Below are 22,258 nucleotides of genomic sequence, written 5' to 3' on the forward strand. Positions count from 1 at the left end.
CTAAAAGGGGGAGACAGAGAACAAAACCAAACATGCTAACAAAATAAAATAAATAGGATAGATATGTACAAGTAAAATAAATAAATACATAAATAGAGTAATAAATATGTAGCGCTTAGTACAGTGCCCGGCACACTTTAAGCGCTCAACAAATACTATTATTATTATTTTCTCGCGGCAAGCAGTACGCTCGATGCTGGTTTTCTGGGGAGTGGGGTGGGGTGGGAGGCGGTAAGGAGGAAAGGGTTGTGACTAAGGTGGGAGAGGGGGCTGGACGGGACGGGGAGAGCTCTCCAGCCGGTGGGCAGACCCGCCCCTGTCTCTGCCCCTTGAGGGAAAGGGGGCGGGCCAGGGCTGGCCGATTAAAGGATCCCTCCTCGGCAGGTAGCTCAGTCTACAGGTGGCGGGGCGAGGGCACCACGGGCATGGACAGACTGAGGCTACCGAGCTGGCTGCGGCGCAGGGGGGGCGAGGTAAGTCGCGAGGGTGCACTGGACTGGGGGGCGGCCGCCCGGTGACCCCCACCCGGGGCTCAGTGGCAGCCAGGGGGACAGACAGACAGAAGGACAGACGGACAGCCCCCCCAGCCCCGGAGGTCTGCGGGGGCCCCAGAATGTGGGAATCCGAGGGCTGAGAAACTGGGGGAGGGGATGGGGCCTGGGCCGGGGGGCTCAGACTCTGGACTTGGGCTTTCTGGGCACTTGGGAAGGGGTACCCGAAGGGCCCCCGGGGGTCCCCTGAGCACTTGGGGGAGTCTCCGATGGGCACTCGCCCGGGGGGCGCGGGGAGAGGAGTCTCTCTCCGATGGGCCCCCGGGGATTCTCCGGGCATTTGGGAGGGATCTCGGGGCACATCTCTGGACTTGGGCTTTCTGGGCACTTGGGAAGGGGTACCTGAAGGGCCCTCGGGGGTCCGCTGGGGGCTGACGGCACCCTGAGCACTTGGGGGAGTCTCCGATGGGCACTCGCCCGGGGGGGGGCGGGGAGAGGACTCTCTCTCCGATGGGCCCCCGGGGATTCTCCGGGCATTTGGGAGGGATCTCGGGGCACTTGAAGAGAGGGCGGCATCTTGCGAGATGGTCCCCACCCGGAGGGGTCAGAGCGATGGGCAGCCCCGGGCCGCTGATCATCATCATCATCAATCGTATTTATTGAGCGCTTACTGTGTGCAGAGCGCTGTACTAAGCGCTTGGGAAGTCCAAATTGGCAACATAGAGAGACAGTCCCTACCCAACAGTGGGCTCACAGTCTAAAAGGGGGAGACAAAACCAAACATACTAACAGGTGCGTGCGGGCGAGGCTGCGGATTTGGGGCGGAGGGCAGGCAGGGATCCGGGACAGGGTCGTCGGACTTGGGAGCGGGAGCGGCCGAGGGAGAATCTCCGCGAAGCCCCGCTGCCCCGGGACCCCCCCAATCCGGGCCCCTCCTGGCCCGAGACCCTCCCCCGCCGCCCCGGCTCACGGACGGGCGCGTCTCGGGTCCCCAGAAAGTGACCGCCTCCTCGGAGAACTTCCACGTCGGGGAGCACGATGAGAACCAGGAGCGCGGAAACTGGTCCAAGAAGTCGGACTACCTTCTGTCCATGGTGGGCTACGCCGTCGGGCTGGGCAACGTCTGGCGCTTCCCCTATCTCACCTACCAGAACGGCGGAGGTGAGAGCAGAGGGCAGGGGGGCGGGAAAACTGACCCGGGGGTCAACCTTTCGCCGGGGGCGGAATGTTGGGGGGCCCCCGGGGGCAGGAGGACTCGTGACCCCCCCCCCCGAGTTAACGGGTCCGGGTTGCGGGGAGGGAGGTGGGGAGTCTTTGCAGCCACTCGGACGCTCTGGGATCTGTCCGGGGTCCCCGGAGAGGCTCGGGGTGACAACGCCAGATTCCCACAACCGAAACGGGAATACCGGCCCGACTCCCCTAGAGCCGGGAATCAGGCGGGAGAGCGGGCCCATCGTTCTTGGAAGCCAGTGGACAGGACCGGGGGCCGGGGGTGGGGGGCGGCGGTCGGGGCCCAAGTAGCTCCCACCGGGTCACGCAGGGAAGAGCAGGTGGCGAGTTGCATAACAGGCCCCTATTGTCGCTGCGTCTCCCGCTCAATCAATCAATCAATCAATCCGTGGTAGTTATTGAGCGCTGCCGTGCGCCGAGCACTGTACTAAACGCTTGGTAGAGTACAGTAGAACAGAGTTGGTAAACACCATCCTCTCTGCGGACGCTCTGAGGGGATCAGCCGGGAGGCCGTCCTGCCCCTCTCCCCCGTCCCCCCGGAACCCAGGCCTCTCCCTCCCGGACTCCCGGTCCAGGACTTCCCACTCTGGATCTCGGGACACCTCTGGGTTGTTGCTGTGGGTGTTTGAGCAGGTATACAAGTATCGGAGTACACGCCCGTGTGAGCAGACGCATGAGTGTGCATGTAGACAGCCGATTTCCCTGGCCTTGGGGAGGTGGGGAGCCTGCTTTCTTGGAAGGGGCACGAGTAGGGGACAGGATGACTTCTTGTAGGGGTCAGGGAAGCAGAGCGGTGGTTCTGCTAAGTGGGAGAGGGGCACTGTTGAGGGAAGCCGGGAGATTGGGGAATGTGAGGATTGGGCTCGTGAGCTGGGTGGAGGGAGGCTGGGAAACAGGGACAGAGGCTCTGTGGAGGAGTTAGAACTGTGGATTGTGTCCAGCCTGATTCATCCGTACCTACTCCACCACTTTGTACAGTGTTTGTCACTGTCAGTGTTTGTAAGCAATTAAAACATACAATAAAAATAAATAAATAAGAAGAAGCGGCATGGCTCAGTGGAAAGAATCCGGGCTTTGGAGTCAGAGGCCATGGGTTCAAATCCCGACTCTGCCAATTGTCAGCTGGGTGACTTTGGGCCAAGTCATTTAAGACTGTGAGCCCCCCTGTGGGAACACCTGATCACCTTGTAACCTCCCCAGTGCTTAGAACCATGCTTTGCACATAGTAACCGCTTAATAAATGTCATCATCATTATTATTATTATAAGTAGTGTTCAAGAAGAAGTTGGGCTCTGTTGCAAGGGGAGGGAGGTTGGGGTTCTGTTGAAGGGGAAGAAGAGGAGTGGTCTGGGAGAGTTGTGGAGGGAGGGGGAAGCTGGCCCAGGGGTGGGAAAGACCTGGCACAGCCTGGTGGGGTCTTGGCAATGGGGAGGGGGAGGGTGGTCCCATGCAACCCAGGGTTGATACTGACGGCCGCTTGTCTCTGACCTAGGCGCCTTCCTCATCCCATACGCCATCATGCTGGCCCTGGCCGGGCTGCCCCTCTTCTTCCTGGAGTGCTCCCTGGGCCAGTTTGCCAGCCTCGGACCCGTGTCCGTATGGAGGATCCTGCCACTCTTCCAAGGTTTGTCCGCGGACTTCGCCGGCCCCGGAGATGGTGGGAGGAACGTTGCGCTCATCTGGCTCTCCCACTAGATGGTTTTGTTACCCAAGAGCCCAGTTATGCCACCCAACCAGCCAGTTGTGCCATCCGTCAGGTTCTGTCTGTCATCTGATAGCCCAGTTCTGTCTTCCGACTGGCTGGTTCTGACATCAGATTGACTGGTTCTGACATCCATCTGTTCTTAAGTCCATCTGTCCAGTTTAGGCTCAAAGACCTTCCCATCGCTGAGCTGGGGTTGGGGTGGAGGTGGCCCCTCTCCTGCCCCCTTGGCATTTGGTCAGGTGATCGGAAACATGTCTGCACCGAATGACCGCGGGCTATGAGAATCCGGAGCCCTGAGCCACAATCATAAGTCATGCCCCACAGCTATGGCCCATCTAGCCTTAGACTCAGTGTCTGACTGGGGCACCAGAGGGCTAGAGAGAAAGACCAGATGCTGGCTGCCCTCCTGGACACCTGCCATCATGATTGGGGATGGATAATCCAACATCCCTGACTTCCCTTCTCTGTCCCTCATCTCCCCCAGTGACCTCATACCACTGACCATTACAGACCATTCATCACTCCTGACTCCCCTCTCCATCACTGACTCTTCCCCGAGTGACCCAGCCCGGACCATCTGATGCCCATGACTCTCCCCCACCAGTGACCAAGCATGGGCGTTTGTCCATGGGTCTGTCCAAACCCCTTGGGACCTGCCAGTGTTTCCGGCTGCACGGTTCCCTTTGGGACCGGATTCCCTGTGTGTTCCCTGTGTGTTCCAACTTCATTCTGGGGGTAGAATTTTTCACTTCCTTTCCCGGGTGCAGGGGAGTGGAATGACACTTAGGTGGAAGCCGGAGGCAGGATGCGGCACCGAGCCCAAGCACCTGCAGGTCACAGTTGCTGTTTCACCTGCAGCTGCTGGAGGTGGAGCCAGATGGGGCGTGGCCTGTCCCCAAGAGCTCACTTGGTTTCGTGAAGCCGTGGGAGCTTGGTCTTGCAGCTCATTGGAATTGGTGCCGTCGGTTGTTCGGAGACGATGCCAGGAACCTTGCGTTTTGGTTGGCGTGCTGCCCCAGAACTGGGAAACAGACAGGTTTGGGGGTTGGCAGTCTAGATTATTTTCCCTAGGTGGCTCTGGGGTCCAGTCCCTGTCTAGACTGTAAGCTCGTTGTGGTCGGGAAACGTGTCTGTTACATTGTTACATTGTACTTTCCCAAGTGTGTAGTATAGTCCTCTGCACACAGTAGGCCCTCAATAAATATGACTGACTGACTGACTGATTGGCTGACAGCCTGCTTATCCCAGGCAGTGTCTGTCGGTCAGCTATCCCAGGGCTTTTTAGGCTTCCTTTGGGCAGCCATCCATGATCAATCAATTAATAACAATAATAATAATAATAATTGGCATTTGTTAAGCGCTTACTATGTGCAAAGCACTGTTCTAAGCACTGGGGAGGATACAGGGTGATCAGGTTGTCCCACGTGGGGCTCACAGTCTTAATCCCCATTTTACAGATGAGGTAACTGAGGCCCAGAGAAGTGAAGTGACTTGCCCAAAATCACACAGCAGACATGTGGCGGAGTCAGGAATCGAACCCATGACCTCTGACTCCAAAGCCCGAGCTCTTTCCACTAAGCCACACTGCTTCTCTGTATAATAATGATGGCATTTATTAAGCGCTTACTATGTTAAAAGCACTGTTCTAAGTGCTGGGGAGGTTACAAGGAGATCAGGTTGTCCCATGGGGGATCACAGTCTTAATCCCCATTTTACAGATGAGGGAACGGAGGCACGGAGAAGTTAAGTGACTTACCCAAAGTCACACAGCTGACAATTGGCAGGGCCGGGATTTGAACCTGTGACCGCTGACTCCAAAGCCCGGGCTCTTTCCACTGTTAATCACCATTAATCAATGGTATCAAGTGTGTACTGTTTGCAGAGCATACTGTACTGAGCACTTGGGAGAGGAGCAGCATGGCATAGTGGATAGAGCACGGGCCTGGGAATCAGAAGGTCATGGGTTCTAATCCTGGCTCCACCACTTGTCTGCTGTGTGACCTTGGGCAGGTCACTTCACTTCTCTGTGCCTCAGTTACCTCATCTGTAAAAATGGAGATTGAGACTATGAGCCCCACATGGGACTGGGACTGAGTCTAACTTGATTTGCCTGAATCCATCCCAGCTCTTAGTACAGTGCCTGTCACATAGTAAGCGCTTAACAAATACCATCATCATCATTATTATTATTCGAATACAACAGAGTTAGTTCGTAGACATGTTCCCTGCCTGCAAGAAGGTTACAGGGTCCAGAGAGTCACTGAAAGAATGACGAGCATGTGGTAAATGCTGTGAGGCTGAGGGAATGGGGTGAATATCTGGTTTAAGGAGTACAGATCCGAGTGCATAGGTGATGCTCAGGGAAGGATGGGGAGGGGGAATGATGGGGAGGGGGAAGGACGGGGAGGGGAAATGAGGGGTTGGTCAGGGAAGGCCTCCTGGAGGGCAGCTTTGAAGGGGGAGAGAGTGGTGAACTATCGATATGAGGCAGGAGGGAGTTCCAGGGAGGATGTGGGAAAGGGGTCGACAGCAGGATACCGGAGATGGAGGTACAGTGAGTAGGTCAGCGTTAGAGCAGCAAAATGTGTTGGCTGGGTTACAGTAGGAAATCAGCAAGGTAAGATAGGGTGAGATCTGACTGAGTGCCTTTAATCGATCATTGGTATTTATTGACCACTTTGCAGAGCACTGCACTGAGCGCTTGTCTCCCCCTCTAAACTGTAAGCTCGTTACGGGCAGGGAATGTATTACTAAATCTCTTGTACTCTCCCAAGTGCTTAGTTTCAGTGCTGTGTACATAGTAAGTGCTCAGCAAATTTGATTAATTGATACAATACAATAGCATTGGTAGACACATTCCCTGCCCACCTGAAGCTAAGTCTAGAAAGGGAAAAACGTTAAAATGAATTATGGATATGAACGTAAGAGCTGTGAGGCTAAGGGTGGGGTAAATGTCAAGTGCTTAGGCCATGCTGAGCCCACGGTAAAGAGTTTCTGTTTAAACTCCCTTCTCCCTTCCCTCGCTGATTTCCCCCTACAATCCATTCCACACATTGCACTCCTCTAGTGCCAACCTACTCTCTGAACCTCAATCTCGTGTACCTTACCGCAAACCCCTTGCCCATGTCCTCCCTCTGACCTGGTACTCCCTCCCTCTCCCTCCACATAATAATAATAGTAATTATGGTATTTGTTAAGCGCTTACTATGTGCCATGCACTGTTCTAAGCGCTGGGGTAGATACAAGGTAATCAGGTTGTCCCACGTGGGGCTCACAGTCTTAATCCCATTTTACAGATGAGGTAACTGAGGCACCGAAGTTAAGTGGCTTGCCCTAGGTCACACAGCACACAAGCGGTGGAGCCGGGATTAGAACCCATGTACTTTGATTCCCAAGCCCATGTACTTTCCATTAAGCCATCTCCCCACCCCAAGCGCTTAGTACAGTGCTCTGCACACAGTAAGCGCTCAATAAATACGATTGATTGATTGATTGATTATTAAAGTTATGTCTCCTCCTACAGGTCTTCCCTAACTAAGCCCTCATTTCTCCTATTCGCTCTCTCTTCTGTGTCACCTACCATGTGGATCTGTATCCTTCAAGCAATTGATATTCGCCTCACCCTCAACCCTACAGCATTCAAGTACATCTCTGAAATTTATTTAAATTGATGTCTGTCTCCCTCTCTAGAGTTTTAGTTCCCAGTTGTCAGGGAACGTGCCCATAAATTCTGTAGTATTATACTCTCCTAAGTGCTTGGTACAGTGTGCTGTACACAGTAAGTGCTCAATAAGTAATTGATTGAAGCAGAGGTGGATGGGCAGCCATTGGAGGGTTTTGAGGTATGGGGACACTTGTACTGAACAATTTTTTAGAAAAATAATCCAGGCAGAAGAATGAAAAATTGACTGGAGAAGGGAAAGACAGGAGGCAGGAAGGTTAGTGAGGAGGCTGCAATAGTCAAGATGTGATAGGAAAAGTGCTTTGGTCAGTAGTAACCTTTTGGACGGAGAGCAAAGGACAGATTCTAGAGACGGTGTGAAGGTAGAACCGTGAGAATGTAGAGCCTGAGTCTCTAAGATGTGGGCTAGGAAAAAGGCTGTGGAAACATTCCCTCATGGAGGAACTCTAGGCAGATGTCACACTCAGCTTGTGGGGGAGAGTCGAGTGTTAGATGGCCCATGCTGGGTCACTGGGGGAGAGTCAGGGATGGAGAGGGGAGAGTCAATGTTGATGGTTCATCTCTGATCCCAATGGTGGGTGTCCAGGAGGGAAGCAGCACACGATTCCTGCAAGCATCCTGCAGGTTGGGAGGGCCACAGTGGGGCTATTCATTCATTCATTCATTCATTCAATCATATTTATTGAGTGCTTACTGTGTACAGAGCACTGTACTAAGTGCTTGGGAAGTACAAGTTGGCAACATATAGAGACTGTCCCTACCCAACAGTGGGCTCACAGTCTAGAAGGGGGAGACAGAGAACAAAACAAAACACATTAACAAAATAAAATAAATAGAATAGTAAATATGTACAAGTAAAATAAATAGAGTAATAAATATGTACAAACATATTTCTAGACTGTGAGCCCACTGTTGGGTAGGGACCGTCTCTATATGTTGCCAACTTGTACTTCCCAAGCACTTAGTAGCACTCGAGAAGCAGCGTGGCTCAATGGAAAGAGCATGGGCTTTGGAGTCAGAGGTCACGGGTTCAAATCCCAGCTGCGCCAGTTGTCAGCTGTGTGACTCTGGGCAAGTCACTTAACTTCTCTGTGCCTTAGTTACCTCATCTGTAAAATGGGGATTAAGACTTAGCTCCACATGGGACAACCTGATCACCTTGTAACCTCCCCAGCACTTAGAACAGTGCTTTGCACATAGTAAGCGCTTAATAAATGCCATCATTATTATTATCAGTAGTAGTAGTAGTACAGTGCTCTGCACACAGTAAGCGTTCAATAAATACGATTGATTGATATATACAGGTGCAGTGGGGAGGGGAAAGAGGTAGGGCGGGGGTGATGGCGAGGGGGAGGAGGGGGAGAGGGAGGAGGGGGCTCAGTCTGGGACATTGTCTATGTCCCCCGTGGAGCTCAGAATGTTATTCCCATTTAGCAGATGAGATAACTGAAGCACAGAGCGGTGAAGTGACTTGCCCAAGAACACCCAGCCGATAAGCAGTGGAGCCGGGATAAGAAACCAAGTCCTTCTGACTCCCAGTACCCTGCTCTAACCACTAAGCCATGCCGCTTCTCTGTTTGGGTAGAATAATTACTGGCAAGATTCTAGAATCATTTTCGTAATGCCCGTTTTGAAAAAATGAAAATTGAGGTCCAGGTAATGGGTATTGGCTTGCAGAAGACCCTGCCGACAAAGTTGTCTGAATGGTAATTGACTGTCAGGAAATAAACTCGTGGCACTGTCTGCTCACTTCCCACCCATCTCCCCTCTTCCCCTTCCCTACAGGACCTAGGTTCATATCTGTAATTTATTCATTTCTATTAACATCTATATCTCCCTCTCTAGACTGTAAGCTCGTTGAGGGCGGGGAATGTGGCTGCTGTTGTTCCTGGTCTCCCCTTGGCTATCTCAGGCCACAGCTCCCACCCATCTCCACAGTAGCATAGGAGGGATATAACAATAATAATAATAATAATAATAATAATAATAATAATAATAATGGCATTTATTAAGCACTTACTATGTGCAAAGCACTGTTCTAAGTGCTGGGGAGGTTACAAGGTGATCAGGTAGTCCCACAGGGGGCTCACAGTTTTAATCCCCATTTTACAGATGAGGGAACTGAGGCACAGAGAAGTTAAGTGACTTGCCCAAGATCACACAGCAAACGTGGTGGAGTAAGGATTTGAACCCATGACCTCTGACTCCAAAGCCCATGCTCTTTCCACTGAGCCACGCTGGAGGGATGCTTTATCCCTGACCCTCCTGGTCCGTCCAATGGTGCGGTCAGCCAGGGGGTGTGGCCCTGGGGTCCCTCTGGCCCTGACCACCGGCATGGATGCCCTCTGTCTTTCAGGTGTGGGCATCACCATGGTCCTGATCTCGGTCTTCGTAACCATCTACTACAACGTCATCATCGCCTACAGCCTCTACTACCTGTTCGCCTCCTTCCAGAAGGTGCTGCCTTGGTCCGACTGCTTTTCCTGGGCTGACAGCAATTGCAGCCGCTTCCCCATAGGTAGGGCAATGCTGGGGGTGAGCTGGCGCAGGGCTGGGGTGGAGCTGGGGGTGGAGCTGGGGTTGGATTATTGGCGGGCTGGGCTGGGCCCAGATGGAGGAGCTGGGGTAGACTGGTCTGGGGTTGGGAGGGGGGCTGGGGATAGGCCGTGGCTGAGCTGGGGGTGGTCTAGGCTGGAACTGGATAAGGGATGGGGTTGGGCTGGGTCTGGGGCAGGGTTGGGCTGGACTGACCTGGAAGTGGCTGGGAGTGGGGGTTGAGGTGGGCTGGAGGAGGGCATAAGGGCAAATTGTTGGGTTGTTCCCCCCTCATGAGCCGCCATCTCTGAACACAGGCTGGATATTCACTCATTCATGTATTCAATCATATTCATTGAGCTCTTACTGTGTGCAGAGCACTGTACTAAGCGCTTGGGAAGTATAAGTCGGCAACATATAGAGACGGTCTCTACCCAACAACGGGCTCACAGTCTAGAAGGGGGAGACAGACAGTGAAACATGTCCTGTCCTCACCTCTTCCCTGTTCCTCTCCCTGTCCCACCCATGATTAGTAAGCCACATCTCCTGCTGAACACTCAATTCCGGTATAAAAGGTCCAGTCGGGGAGCCCCACCCGAGCCCCACCCCATCCTGTATATATGTATATATGTTTGTACATATTTGTTACTCTATTTATTTATTTATTTATTTTACTTGTACATATCTATTCTATTTATTTTATTTTGTTAGTATGTTTGGTTTTGTTCTCTGTCTCCCCTTTTAGACTGTGAGCCCACTGTTGGGTAGGGACCGTCTCTACATGTTGCCAACTTGTACTTCCCAAGCGGTTAGTACAGTGCTCTGCACAGTAAGCGCTCAATAAATACGATTGATGATGATGATGGTGGTTTCGAACCCCCACCCCGATTCTGAGGTTGGCCAGGCTGGGTCTGAGCTGTACCGTTCAGTCTCTCTAGACTGCCGAGGCCACAGGAGCTGAGGGGAAGAATGGTTGGGCCCAAGCCATTCATGGTGCGTCAGTCCCAGCCCATTTGGTCCAAAGCCAGGAGAGCAGGCAGGGGTTGTTCAATTTCTATGCCTCCCTTCCAGCCCCAGTTCCCAGAGGAGGGACCCTGAGGCCCAGAGAGGCCCAGTGACTCAGCCAAGGTCACACAGCCATCCGGGGCAGAGGTGGGTCTAGAACCTCGGGCCTGGATGTCTGCCCCAATGCCTGCCCACTCTCCTTTTCTTTTCCAGTCACTCATTGCAACATCAGCTTGGAAGGGGAGGACCTCCAGGTGAACTACAGCTGGGCCCTGCAGAATAACTTCACCTGTCTCAACCACAGCCTGGTGGAGCAGCCTGGACAGCTGCCCAGCGAGCAATACTGGAAGTGAGCACTGACTGTCCACCCTAAGGAGACTGTTGCTTTTGTCACCTCTCTCCCTGCTCCCACTCTGGTTCTGGTTCGGGTTAGGCTTGAGCTCGAGTTCCGGGAGGCCCAAGATAAAGAGGTTCTTTGAGGCTCATGGTCCCATTCATTGCCCCAGTGTAGACTGAGGATGGCTCCCAGCGGGCCCCCAGTGCAAACTGATGGCGACTCCCAGCGGGGCCTCAGTGTAGGCTGAAGGGGGCTGCCAGTGGGCCCACATTATAGTCTGAGGGCTGCTAACTATAATAATAATTTATGGTATTTGTGAAGCACTTACTGTGTGCCAGGCACTGTACTAAGTGCTGGGGTAGATACAAGTAGATCGGGTTGGACACAGTCCCTGTCCCACATGGGGCTCACCGTCTTAATTGCCATTTTACTGATGAGGAAACTGGGGCGCAGAGAAGCGAAATGACTTGCCCAAGGTCACACAGCAGACAAGTGGCAGAGCCAGGATTAGAACACAGATCCTTCTGACCCTCAGGTCCGTAGCAGGCCCCCAGTGTATGGGGACGATGGGGGCTCCCACTGGACCCCCCGGTATAGATGAATGGTTGCTCCCAGTGGACCCCCAGTGTAGGCTGATGTGAGGTCTCAGCAGGCCCCCAGTTCAGGCTGATGTCTGGCTGATTTGTTTTGCAGCAAGGTGGCCCTGCAGCGCTCCAGTGGGATGGAGGAGACTGGGGTGGTCGTGTGGTACCTGGCGCTGTGCCTGCTCCTGGCCTGGGTCATCGTGGGCGCTGCCCTCTTCAAGGGGATCAAATCCTCTGGAAAGGTAGTGTGGACACCCTGCCTGACTGCCTGCCTGCTCACTGATTCTTTGGCATGGTAGGGGCTGGTCCCCCGGTCTCCAGACCCCCTCACTGCTGTGACCTGATCTCAGACAGGTGGTGTACTTCAAGGCACTGTTTCTTTAGACTGTAAGCTCACTGTGAGTAGGGAATATGTGCATATAACTCTTGTTATATTGCACTCTCCCAAGGGCTGAGTACAGTGCTCTGCACATTGTAAGTGCTCAATAAATACCATTGATTGATTGATTGTTCCCTTGGGTTCCCCACTCCCCCTCACTGCCATGCCCCACTCTCGGGCAGGTGGAGTATTTCATGGGTTGTTCCCCTGCTCCTCCCCGCCACTCCATCCCAAATCTCCCTGTCCACCAGTCCTGGCACCCCCTCACTGGCCTGCCCCACTCTCAGGCCGGTGTTGTACCTCACAGCACTCTTCCCCTGCCCCCTGCCCTCCCGTACCTGTCCCCGTGGCCCCCAGTGCCCACACCCCCTCACTGGCATGGTCTGCTCTCGAGCAGGTGGTGTACTTCACGGCGTTGTTCCCCTACGTGGTCCTGCTGATCCTGCTGGTGCGGGGGGCCACACTGGAGGGTGCCCAGAAGGGCATCTCCTACTACATCGGCCAGCAGTCAAACTTCACCAAGCTTAAAGAGGCCGAGGTGGGTTCGCGGTCAATGGGGTTGGGGTGGGGGATGAGGCTGAGCACGGCTATGCATGGCCCGGCTGGTGGGAAGGTCAGCAGGGTGGCAGGCTGGACGGGCGGCCCGGACGGACGCAGGGAGGGTCAGCCGGGGGGCGGCTGGCTGGGGTTGAGCCGCTCCAGTCAGCTCTGTTCCCCGGCAGGTTTGGAAAGACGCCGCCACGCAGATTTTCTACTCCCTGTCGGTGGCCTGGGGTGGGCTGGTGGCCCTGTCATCCTACAACAGGTTCAACAATAACTGCTTCTCCGACGCCATTGTGGTGTGCCTGACCAACTGTCTGACCAGCGTCTTTGCCGGCTTCGCCATCTTCTCCATCCTGGGCCACATGGCTCACATATCTGGCAAGGAGGTGTCACAGGTGGTCAAATCAGGTGAGGAGCTTGAAGGAGCCAGACCCCGACCAGGAGGAGGTAGACCCCGGGGGACGGAGAGCTGTACTGGGCACCCGTCGTGTGCAGGTTGCTGAATTGGGTGCTCAGGAAAGTACAGTAGAAGTGGGTCGGCTTCAGATATTCAGCCTCTCTGTTGTGTTTTGATTTTTTTATGGTATTTGATAAGCGCTTACTATGTGCCAGGCACTGTATTAAGCACTAGTGTAGATTCAAGTTAATCAGGTTGTACACAGTTCCTGTCCCGCATAGGGCTCACAGTCTTAATCCCCATTTTACAGATGAGGTAACTGAAGCAGAGAGAAGAGAAGTGACTTGCCCAGGGTCACACAGCAGACAAGTGGTGGAGCCAGGATTAGAACCCAAGTCCTTCTGACTCCCAGGCCCATTCATTCAATCATATTTATTGAGCGCTTACTGTGTGCAGAGCACTGTACTATGCTCTGTCCACTTGGCCACGCTGCACTGTGTGCCATTTTGATCGGCAGTGCACTCATAGAATATCACAACTAAGTTACATGTTGGGTAAGGACTGTCTCTATATGTTGCCAACTTGTACTTCCCAAGTGCTTAATACAGTGCTTTGCACACAGTAAGTGCTCAATAAATATGACTGACTGAATGAATGAATGTACCATTTGGGTGAGGATTTGTGCATACCTCCACCCTACCCGCATAGCAGCTCAACCTCAAGACCCCAACTTCATTGCTTCTGACTTTCTCCGTCCAGCTGTCCCTCACCATCCCCCATTGTCCTGCACCATCCCGCTGTCTGCTTTGTACGGGGCAGCCGGGTGCCTGCGGGGACACTGTGCTCCAGGCCTGGGAGCAGCTGGCAAAGGGGAGAACCGGTCTCCTAGCCCTGACTCCTGGCTGGCTCCCCATGCCCATCCAGCCTCCAGCCTGGCTCTCGGCCTAACCAGGCTGACTGGGGCATGACTGGGTGGAAGCAGGGACAGTGCCAGCGGGGGCTCAGATGGAGAGCAGCAGCCGGGGGTGGCGGGGGGGGGGGGGGGATCACGTCCTTGCAGCTCTGCCCTCCGCCACGCTGCTGCCCCACTGCCCAACGGCCCTGACCACCCCGCCATCCATTCATCTGTCCGCAGGCTTTGACCTGGCCTTCGTCGCCTACCCAGAAGCCCTGTCCCAGCTTCCGATCGCCCCTTTCTGGTCTATCCTGTTTTTCTTCATGCTCCTGACCCTGGGGCTGGACTCCCAGTTTGCATCCATAGGTGAGCGCACACGTGTGTGTGTGAGTGTGTGCATGTGTGTGCGCGCGCACGCACACAAGCATGCACGCACGTCTGAACGCAAGTCGGGGTCGGGAGGTCTCCCGGGGAGAGGGGAAATGGCTCAGGTGGTGGAGATGGTGGGAGGGGAGGGGTGCAGCCACATCCAGGCTGTTTGGGGGAGGGGGCAAGGGCTGGAGAGTTGGCCAGAGTCCTATCTGAGTGCAGCAGGAGGTAGAGGAGGTGGAGAAGTTGGGAAGGGGACAGCAGGGGTCTTAGCTGAGCCCTGGGGAAGGGGGAGGGATGGAAAAAGGGGGCAGCTGTGGTCCCAGCTGAATTCAGGGGCCAGGGGGCGGGGAAACATGGATGAGGGGCCAGGAGACATAGAGTTGGTCGGAACAGACAGTTGGTGTTCTAGGTGAGTGAATTGCTTCCTGTTTTCTCTGCAGAAACCATCACCACCACGATCCAGGACCTGTTTCCCAAGCTCATGAAAACCATGCGTGTCCCTGTCACTCTGGGCTGCTGCTTCATCCTCTTCCTCTCTGGCCTTGTCTGCGTCACGCAGGTAGAGCGAATGTGGGCTGGGCTGTCCTCTGGTCTGGCCCCCGGCCCCCTCAGCCCCAGCAGGACCCCCGGCTCCTGCAGCACAGCTAAGTCTCTGGGCTGGGGTCTGCAGAGTCAGGAAGAGTGGACCCTATTGAAAATGGCCAGGTCACTAGTAACTGCAACCTTTGAGGATTCTGGACTCCCTTTCCACTGACCCCCAACTTCACCAACCTTGCTCTGGCCCCAACTCCCACTATTCCCATGATGGACAGTTCAGAGTTTTGGATGGTTTGGGTCACATGTTCACGAATGTGAGATTGATCCTGTGTGTTACATATACCCATTTGTGCTCATAGTCCATACTGTGCCTCATGGACGTGTGTGTCTATGCTTCCTCCTGTATGTTACATGTGCATGTGTGTGTGTGATCCATCCTGTAGGTCCAGTCGGGAACCCAGGGAGCACCATGCACAAAGGGAGTTCCCAATTAACTCCATTAATCATTCATTCATTTAATCATACTTATTGAGTGCTTACTGTGTGCAGAGCACTGGACTAAGTGCTTGAAAAGTACCAATCGACAACATATAGAGACGGTCCCTACCCAACAATGGGCTCACAGTCTAGAAGGAGGAGACAGACCACATAACAAAGTTAGTAAACAGGTGTCAATACCATTAGAATAAATAGAATTATAGCTATATACACATCATTAATAAAATAAATAGAGTAATGCGTACAAGTATACACAAGTGCTGTGGGGAGGGGAAGGGGGCAGGGCAGAGGGAGGGGGCGATGGGGAGGGGGGAGAAGGGGGGCTCAGTCTGGGAAGGCCTCCTAGAAGAGGTGAGCTATCAGTAAGGCTTTAAAGGGAGGAAGAAAGCTAGTTTGGATGTGTGGAGGGAGGGCATTCCAGGTTACAGTTAGGACATGGGTCAGGGGTCGACAGCCGGACAGGTGAGAACGAGGCACAGTTAGCGGCAAAGGAGCAGAGTGTGTGGGCTGGGATGTAGAAGGAGAGAAGGGAGGTGAGGTAGAAGGGGACGAGGTGATGGAGAGCCTTGAAGCCGAGAGTGAGGAATTTTTGCTTGATTCGAAGGTTGATAGGCAACCACTGGAGATTTTTGAAGAGGGGAGTGACATGCCCAGGGTGTTTCTGTACAGAGATAATCCGGGTAGCAGAGTGAACTATAGACTGAAGTAGGAAGAGCCAGAAGGATGGGAGGTCAGAAAGGAAGCTGATGCAGTGATCCAGTCGGGATAGGATGAGCAATTGAACCAGAAAGGTAGCGGTTTGGATGGAGAGGAAAGGGTGGGTCTTGGTGATGTGGAGGTGAGACCGGCAGGTTTTGGTGATGGATTGGATGTGTAGGGTGAACGAGAGCAGAGTCGAGGATGACACCAAGGTTGCGGGCTTGTGAGATGGGAAGGGTGGTAGTGCCGTCCACAGTGACAGAAAAGTCAGGGAGAGGACAGGATTTGGAAGGGAAGATAAGGGATTGGAAGGGATTTGGAAGGGATTGGAGGGAGTCTAGGAGAGAGTTGGAGTTGAGGAATTTGAGGCAGTGAGTGTAGATGACTCATTCCAGGAGTTAGAAGGATCAGTGGGGTCAAGAGAGGGTTTTTTTAGGATGGGGAGATGTGGGCATGTTTGAAGGCAGAGGGGAAGGAACCAGTGGAGAGTGAGCGGTTGAAAATGGAAGTTAAGGAGGGGAGGAGGGAAGGGGCGAGAGTTTTCATAAGATGAGAGGGAATGGGGTATGAAGCGCAGGTGGATGGGGTGGCACTTGAAAGGAGGGAGGAGATCTTGTCTGAAGTTACTGCTGGGAAGGATGGGAAAGTATCAGTGAGGGTTGAGAGCTGGGGGGTTGGAGAAGGGGGAGGGGTGACTTTGGGGAGCTCAGACCTGATGGAGTTAATTTTACTAATGAAGTAGGAGGTCAGATTGTTGGGGGTGAAAGATGGAGGAGGGAGAGGAACAGGAGGCCTGAGGAGGGAGTTAAATGTACAGAACAGCTGATGGGGGTGATGGGCATGGGTGTCAGTAAGGGAAGAAAAATAGTTTTGCCTGGCAGAGGAGAGGGCAGAATTAAGGCAGAAAAGGATAAAGTTAAAGTGAACGAGGTTGTCTTGGCGTTTAGACTTTCACCAGCCGTGTTCAGCAGCTCGAACATAATCGAGGAGGGTGACCCAAACTGATGAAAGGGGCCCCTCCTGAGTGATGGGGTGCTAAGGAGGGAGGTGTCTCTGCCGTGGCACGCAGGAGCCAGGGAGCAGGTTGGAAGCCAGTTGGCCCATGCCAGCAACGTCTTTCAAACAAAGGGCCTCTGAATCCCCCAGCTTGGACTATCCACCCGCCCAGCTGCTCCAAGGGCCCGGCAGCTCAATCTGCCGGTAACGGAGAGAGGTCAGCTTTGCTCCTGTCTGCTGTTTGGTCAGTGGCCCTGGGGCAGCCTGTGGCTTGGCCCCTCCCTCACGCCGGCCCATTCCCAGACGGCTGTGGGCCTGGGAGCCAGCCTGAGCATATGGATCTGTCCCGAGGTGGGTGGGATAAATTGCCATCCCTAGGGGCAAACAGGCCGAGGCAGCTCTGGGGCTGATTGGGCGCGGTCTCCACCAGGCCGAAGTGGCCCCAATGCTAAGGTGTTGGGGTCTCTGCCAGGCCAAGGCAGCCCTGGCGCTGAGCAGGGCAGAGATCCTGGCAGGCTGATGAGGCCCTGGTGCTGAGGGGACTGGTTCTCGTTGGCAGGCTGGAATTTATTGGGTGAATTTGATCGACCACTTCTGTGCGGGCTGGGGCATTCTGATTGCGGCCATCCTGGAAATCATGGGCGTTATCTGGATTTACGGTAGGAGCCCCCATCCCAGCCTCTACCCTAGCCCCCAGACCTCCATTTCCTGCTTTGCCCTTTGCAATAAGCCTCTTAGCATTGGGTTCATTATGGGCTTCAAAAACAAATAATGGTAAGCACTTAAATATTACTATCATCAGCAATAATAATAATAATGGTGATAATGGTGGTGATGATGATGGTATTTGTTAAGCACTTACTATGTGTCAAGCACTGTTCTAAGCACTGGGGTCTTGTCTTGTGTTGTGCTGTCGAGTCGTCTCCGACCCATAGTACTAGACTCCATGGGCACATCTCTCCCGGAGTGCTCCACTCCCCATCTGCAATCATTCTGGTAGTGTATCCAAGCATTGAGGTAGATCTAAAATAATCTTAATCCCCATTTTACAGGTGAGGTAACTGAGGTACAGAGAAGTTAAGTGACTTGCCCAAGGTCACCCAGCAGACAAGTGGCAGAGCCGGGATTGGAACCCAAGTCCTTCTGACTTTCAGGCCTGTGCTTTATCCACTAGGCCATGCTGCTTCCCCTACTTGCCAAGCACCGTACTAAGCACTAGGGGTAGATAAAAGATACCAGGTTGGACGCGGTCTCTGTTCCACACAGGACTTCCGGTCTGACGGGGAGGGAGAACAGATAATGAAGCCCCATTTTACAGATGAGGAAACTGAGGCCCAGAGAAGCTAAATGACTTGCCCAAGGTCACACAGCAGGCAAGTGGCGGGGCTGGGGATTATGACCCAGATTCCTTGACTCCTTAGCCCGGGCTCTTTCCACCAGCCTATGCTATGTCCCCACGTGGTCTGAGCCCAACTTGGAGAGACAGACTGGGAAATATGGCCCCCAGAGAGAGCCGATCACCTGGTCCAGAGGCTGGCTCTCTGCTTACAGATCTCTGGGGACCGAGGCCTCACACTCCCCCTCGGCCACCCGTTTCCCTCCAGGACTGTCAGGATGGCCACCCTTCCCTGGGTTTCATCTGCCCTCTCTCCTGCCCCCACCGGAGCCCGCTCCTCCCTCTTCCCTTCCCCTTTTTTTCCCCCACCCTTGCCCTCCTTCGCCCTCTTCCCAGCTTCCATTAGGTCAGCAGGGGACAGGCCGGCTGGCCATCTGTCCTGGAGGAGTCCTGCGGGGCTGGAAGTCCGTTGGTCGGTTGTCCTCCAGGGCAGCACAGCGGCCCTGTGGCCCCAGTGGGTCAGTGAGTCGATCTGAGCCAGGTCTCTGCTCCGTCCCCATCCATCCCCCATAGGAGGAAATCGCTTCATCCAGGACATCGAGATGATGATCGGGGCCAAGCGGTGGTTCTTCTGGCTGTGGTGGAGGATGTGCTGGTTCTTTGTGACGCCCATGCTCCTCCTCGTGAGTCCTCAGTGTGCTCAGCTCCAGGCTCGGCCCCAGCCCCAGAACACAGTCTTGGCCCTGGCCCTAGCCCTAGTCCAGCCCGGCCCCTGCCCCAGCCTAGCCCAGTCCTGCCCTGAGCTCCTGCCCCAAACTCCAGACCCGGGCCAGCCTCACCCCACCCGAAGCTCTAGGCCCGGCCCCAGTCCCTAGTTTCCTTTCTGGATACTGGTGTAGCCCCAGGGCCCAGAAGAGCCCTAGGAATGGGGGACAATGAAATGCTCAGATAGAGATCTCCAAACCCTCATCAGCTGCCCCTTTTGGGGGGCCGCGGGGAAGGGGATAGGAGTCATTTCAGACCCCTGGCCCCACCCCTGCAGCCACACAAACCCATCCCAATAACCCACATTGGCTGCGGTAGCTGACTCAGTCCCCTCCTAGAGTGAGGTCACTGGCACAACAGTGCTGCTCGGGGTTTTGGATCTCCTGGCTGCCCTCCCCCTCACACCCCCATTTCTCAGAGGGGACCCTGAGTCCCGGAGAGGTCCTGCAGCTGGGGCTGGAGGGCTCCGAAACGTGCCCCTCCGAGCTCCCTACCCTGTACACTCTCCCCTTGACGCTGCTGCCTCCCCCACGGTGACCGATTTGGAACCTCTGGCCTGCCCCCCAGTGACCTCTGCCCCCACCCCAGGCGATTCTCATCTGGTCCCTGTCGACGTTCTCCAAGCCCACTTACGGTAACATCGACTACCCGACGTGGGGCATCGCCCTGGGCTGGTGCATCATCCTCTTCTGCATCATCTGGATCCCCATTATGGCTGTCATCAAGGTCTTCAAAGCTAAAGGGAGCTTCCTGCAGGTCAGTCCCCTGGGGACCCATCACTCTGAGCTCATCCTGAGGGACCCTCCCTCCTCCCCCCTGGGCCCGCCCACCCATTTAACCCTCCAGCTCAACCCATGGCCTGCTGGGTCTTGGATGCTGGCTCCAACAGGGCCCTGGGGCTCTGGGAAAACTGCCTCCTGGTGTCCTTGGGCACAACCCCCAAGGCAAGGAACAGACCATCTGACACCGCTGACTCTCCCCTCTCTATCCCTGACTGTCTCCAGTGACCCAGCACTCCCCTATCACTGCTCTCTCTCCCTGGCTTTTCCAGAGACCCAGCACAGACCCTCTGACACCCCTGACTCTCCCCTCTGCATCCCCGACTGTCCTCCAGTACCCCAGTCAACAACCCTGACCCTCTCTTCTCCCTCTCTAACTCTGGTTGCCAGACGCAGAGTGGACAGGGCTAACGTAGATTGGACAGAAATGGAAAGTAGTTGCCGGGCTTGGAGTGGGCAGGGCTGAGGTGGACCGGGCCAGGTGCCCAGGGTGCCCGGCGGGTGGTGGCTCCCCGCGCCAGTAACGAACAGTGCTGCTTTTCAGCGGGTTCTGAGCTGCTGTCGGCCGGCCTCTAACTGGGGCCCCTACCTGGAGAGGCACCGGGGTGAGCGCTACAGCCACATGGAGGACCCGAAGAAGGAGCGTGACCTTGAGATCTCCACCGTGAGCGGAGGTGGAGGAAGTGGGGGTGAGGCCCCCCCGAAGCCAGACGGACCCACGCGAGGGTAGCCTGACCACGCAGAGCTGTGCTTGGGGTAAACCAAGGCAGCCAGCAGGGAAGCCATAATATTTATGAATTCAGTATGCTCTTTGAGTAACGAGGTGTATATACTATGCAGAGCGGGATGGTTTCAACCAAGCCGCACAGGACCATAATGTGAATTTCCATGTATTTAAGCATCATGCTTGATCAGGTTAAAACTGCCAGAATCTGTGCCAGAATGGACCTTCGCGTACCACACAGACACTGACAGACTCACACACTGGTACCCTCATAAACCTCCTCCCACACACACCTCCTACACAAACACACCTTCATGTCTATACACGCAAACCTGCACTCCATATGTGGTCATATATGCGCGTGCATGTGCGCACGTGCGCGCGTGCGCACACACACACACACACACATACACAAACACACACAGCACGTAGTCACACCACACTATGGATATTCCCATACCAGGCAGAAACACCCACTCCATATAGAACAACCCATACCACATGGGCACACCCACACCGTGCAAAAACACTCACTCCAGGTAGACACACCCATACGCCACATGTATCCACCCCCTCCACATAGACACCCTGCCCCTATGCCCATTCAGACCCATTTCCTGACTTTCTCAATGACTTTTTGTAATAAATTAATATATTGCTGTTTTCTATAACGGTCATGTCTATTTGAGGGTCGGGGGTGGTGTTCAGTTCTAGCGTTCAGTTGGCATTAGATCAAATAATAATAATAATTTTGGTATTTAAGCATTTACTATGTGCCAAGCACTGTTCTAAGCGCTGGGGGAGATACAAGGTGATCAGGTTGTCCCACAAGGGGCTCACAGGCTTAATCCCCATTTTACAGATGAGGGAACTGAGGCCCAGAGACGTTAAGAGACTTGCCCAAAGTCACACAGCTTTTAAGTGGCAGAGCTGGGATGCCAACAGGTCTGATCCACAACCCCAGGCTGCACACAGGGTGTCCCCCGGTTCACAGACCCTCACCCCTGCTTCGAGTTAGCACGGTGAGACAGGACCAGGGGTTCTCTGGCCCTGGTCCATTTCTCACATCGTGGCATGTTGATCCCAGGGCTATCAGTTCACCTGTCCAGCCCCTTCTGACCCAAGGTGCCACTGTCCTCCTCTCCAGTCAGCTGTTGCTTGACCTCCTGCCGAGTCGGGGGGCTCTTGGACTGTAATGACCCCCAGGGCCTGGGAGGGGAAGGTGAAGGAGGACTGGCATTTGCTGGAGATTGGGATCGCCTGCTAGCAAAGTTCTGTCCCACTCCTGCTGCCCACAGCTGAGAGACCAACGTCCACTCCCGGCCACTGGTCTGGGGACTGCCCCAACCTGCCCCCTCCCCTGGAAGCAAGATTGAGTTTGTACTGCCAGACTCCAGGAGGGCCCAGGGTCCGAGTGCCAGTCCGGTTCTATACTGGTGTGGAACAGCCCATTTCTAGACTGCAAGGACAGTCTGGTTCTATACTGTGGGGCAGGTCCAGTTCTCTAGTATGAGGATGCTCCTGTCATTTCTTGTCAGGGTGATCCAGTTCTATACCATGGGGATGGCCCGGTTCTCTACTGGTGTGGAATGATGCAATTCCCCACTGCAAGGATGGTCTGGTTTGATACGGTGGGGATAGACTGGTCTGGTTCTATGCCATGGGGACTATCTGCTCTTTGCCGGTGGAGCGATCCAGTTTCACACTGCAGGAGCGGTCTGATTCTGTAGCACGAGGGCGGTCCGGTTCTGTGCCGTGGAAATGGTCCA

General features: G+C 54.5%; 1 protein-coding gene across 1 annotated transcript; it reads left to right on the forward strand.

Moving 5' to 3' along the window:
- Nucleotides 1-418: 418 nt before the first annotated feature.
- Nucleotides 419-21,155, forward strand: SLC6A14 (solute carrier family 6 member 14). Its single transcript, XM_038748615.1, has 14 exons — nucleotides 419-473; nucleotides 1,487-1,652; nucleotides 3,214-3,345; nucleotides 9,465-9,626; nucleotides 10,862-10,997; nucleotides 11,679-11,811; nucleotides 12,346-12,486; nucleotides 12,671-12,899; nucleotides 14,024-14,149; nucleotides 14,596-14,714; nucleotides 17,445-17,544; nucleotides 18,795-18,904; nucleotides 19,575-19,742; nucleotides 20,310-21,155. Exons 1-14 carry the CDS (start codon nucleotides 426-428, stop codon nucleotides 20,493-20,495), a joined length of 1,956 nt encoding a protein of 651 aa, XP_038604543.1. The 5' UTR covers nucleotides 419-425; the 3' UTR covers nucleotides 20,496-21,155.
- Nucleotides 21,156-22,258: the final 1,103 nt, after the last annotated feature.

Source organism: Tachyglossus aculeatus, chromosome 6, assembly GCF_015852505.1.
Source record: "Tachyglossus aculeatus isolate mTacAcu1 chromosome 6, mTacAcu1.pri, whole genome shotgun sequence".
NCBI lineage: Eukaryota > Metazoa > Chordata > Mammalia > Monotremata > Tachyglossidae > Tachyglossus > Tachyglossus aculeatus.

Coding starts and splice junctions, on each gene's coding strand:
- SLC6A14 (XM_038748615.1), top strand. CDS start 426: ATGGACAGACTGAGGCTACCGAGCTGGCTGCGGCGCAGGGGGGGCGAG. Junction 474..1,486: donor TGCGGCGCAGGGGGGGCGAG/GTAAGTCGCGAG, acceptor TCGGGTCCCCAG/AAAGTGACCGCCTCCTCGGA. Junction 17,545..18,794: donor GGGCGTTATCTGGATTTACG/GTAGGAGCCCCC, acceptor CATCCCCCATAG/GAGGAAATCGCTTCATCCAG.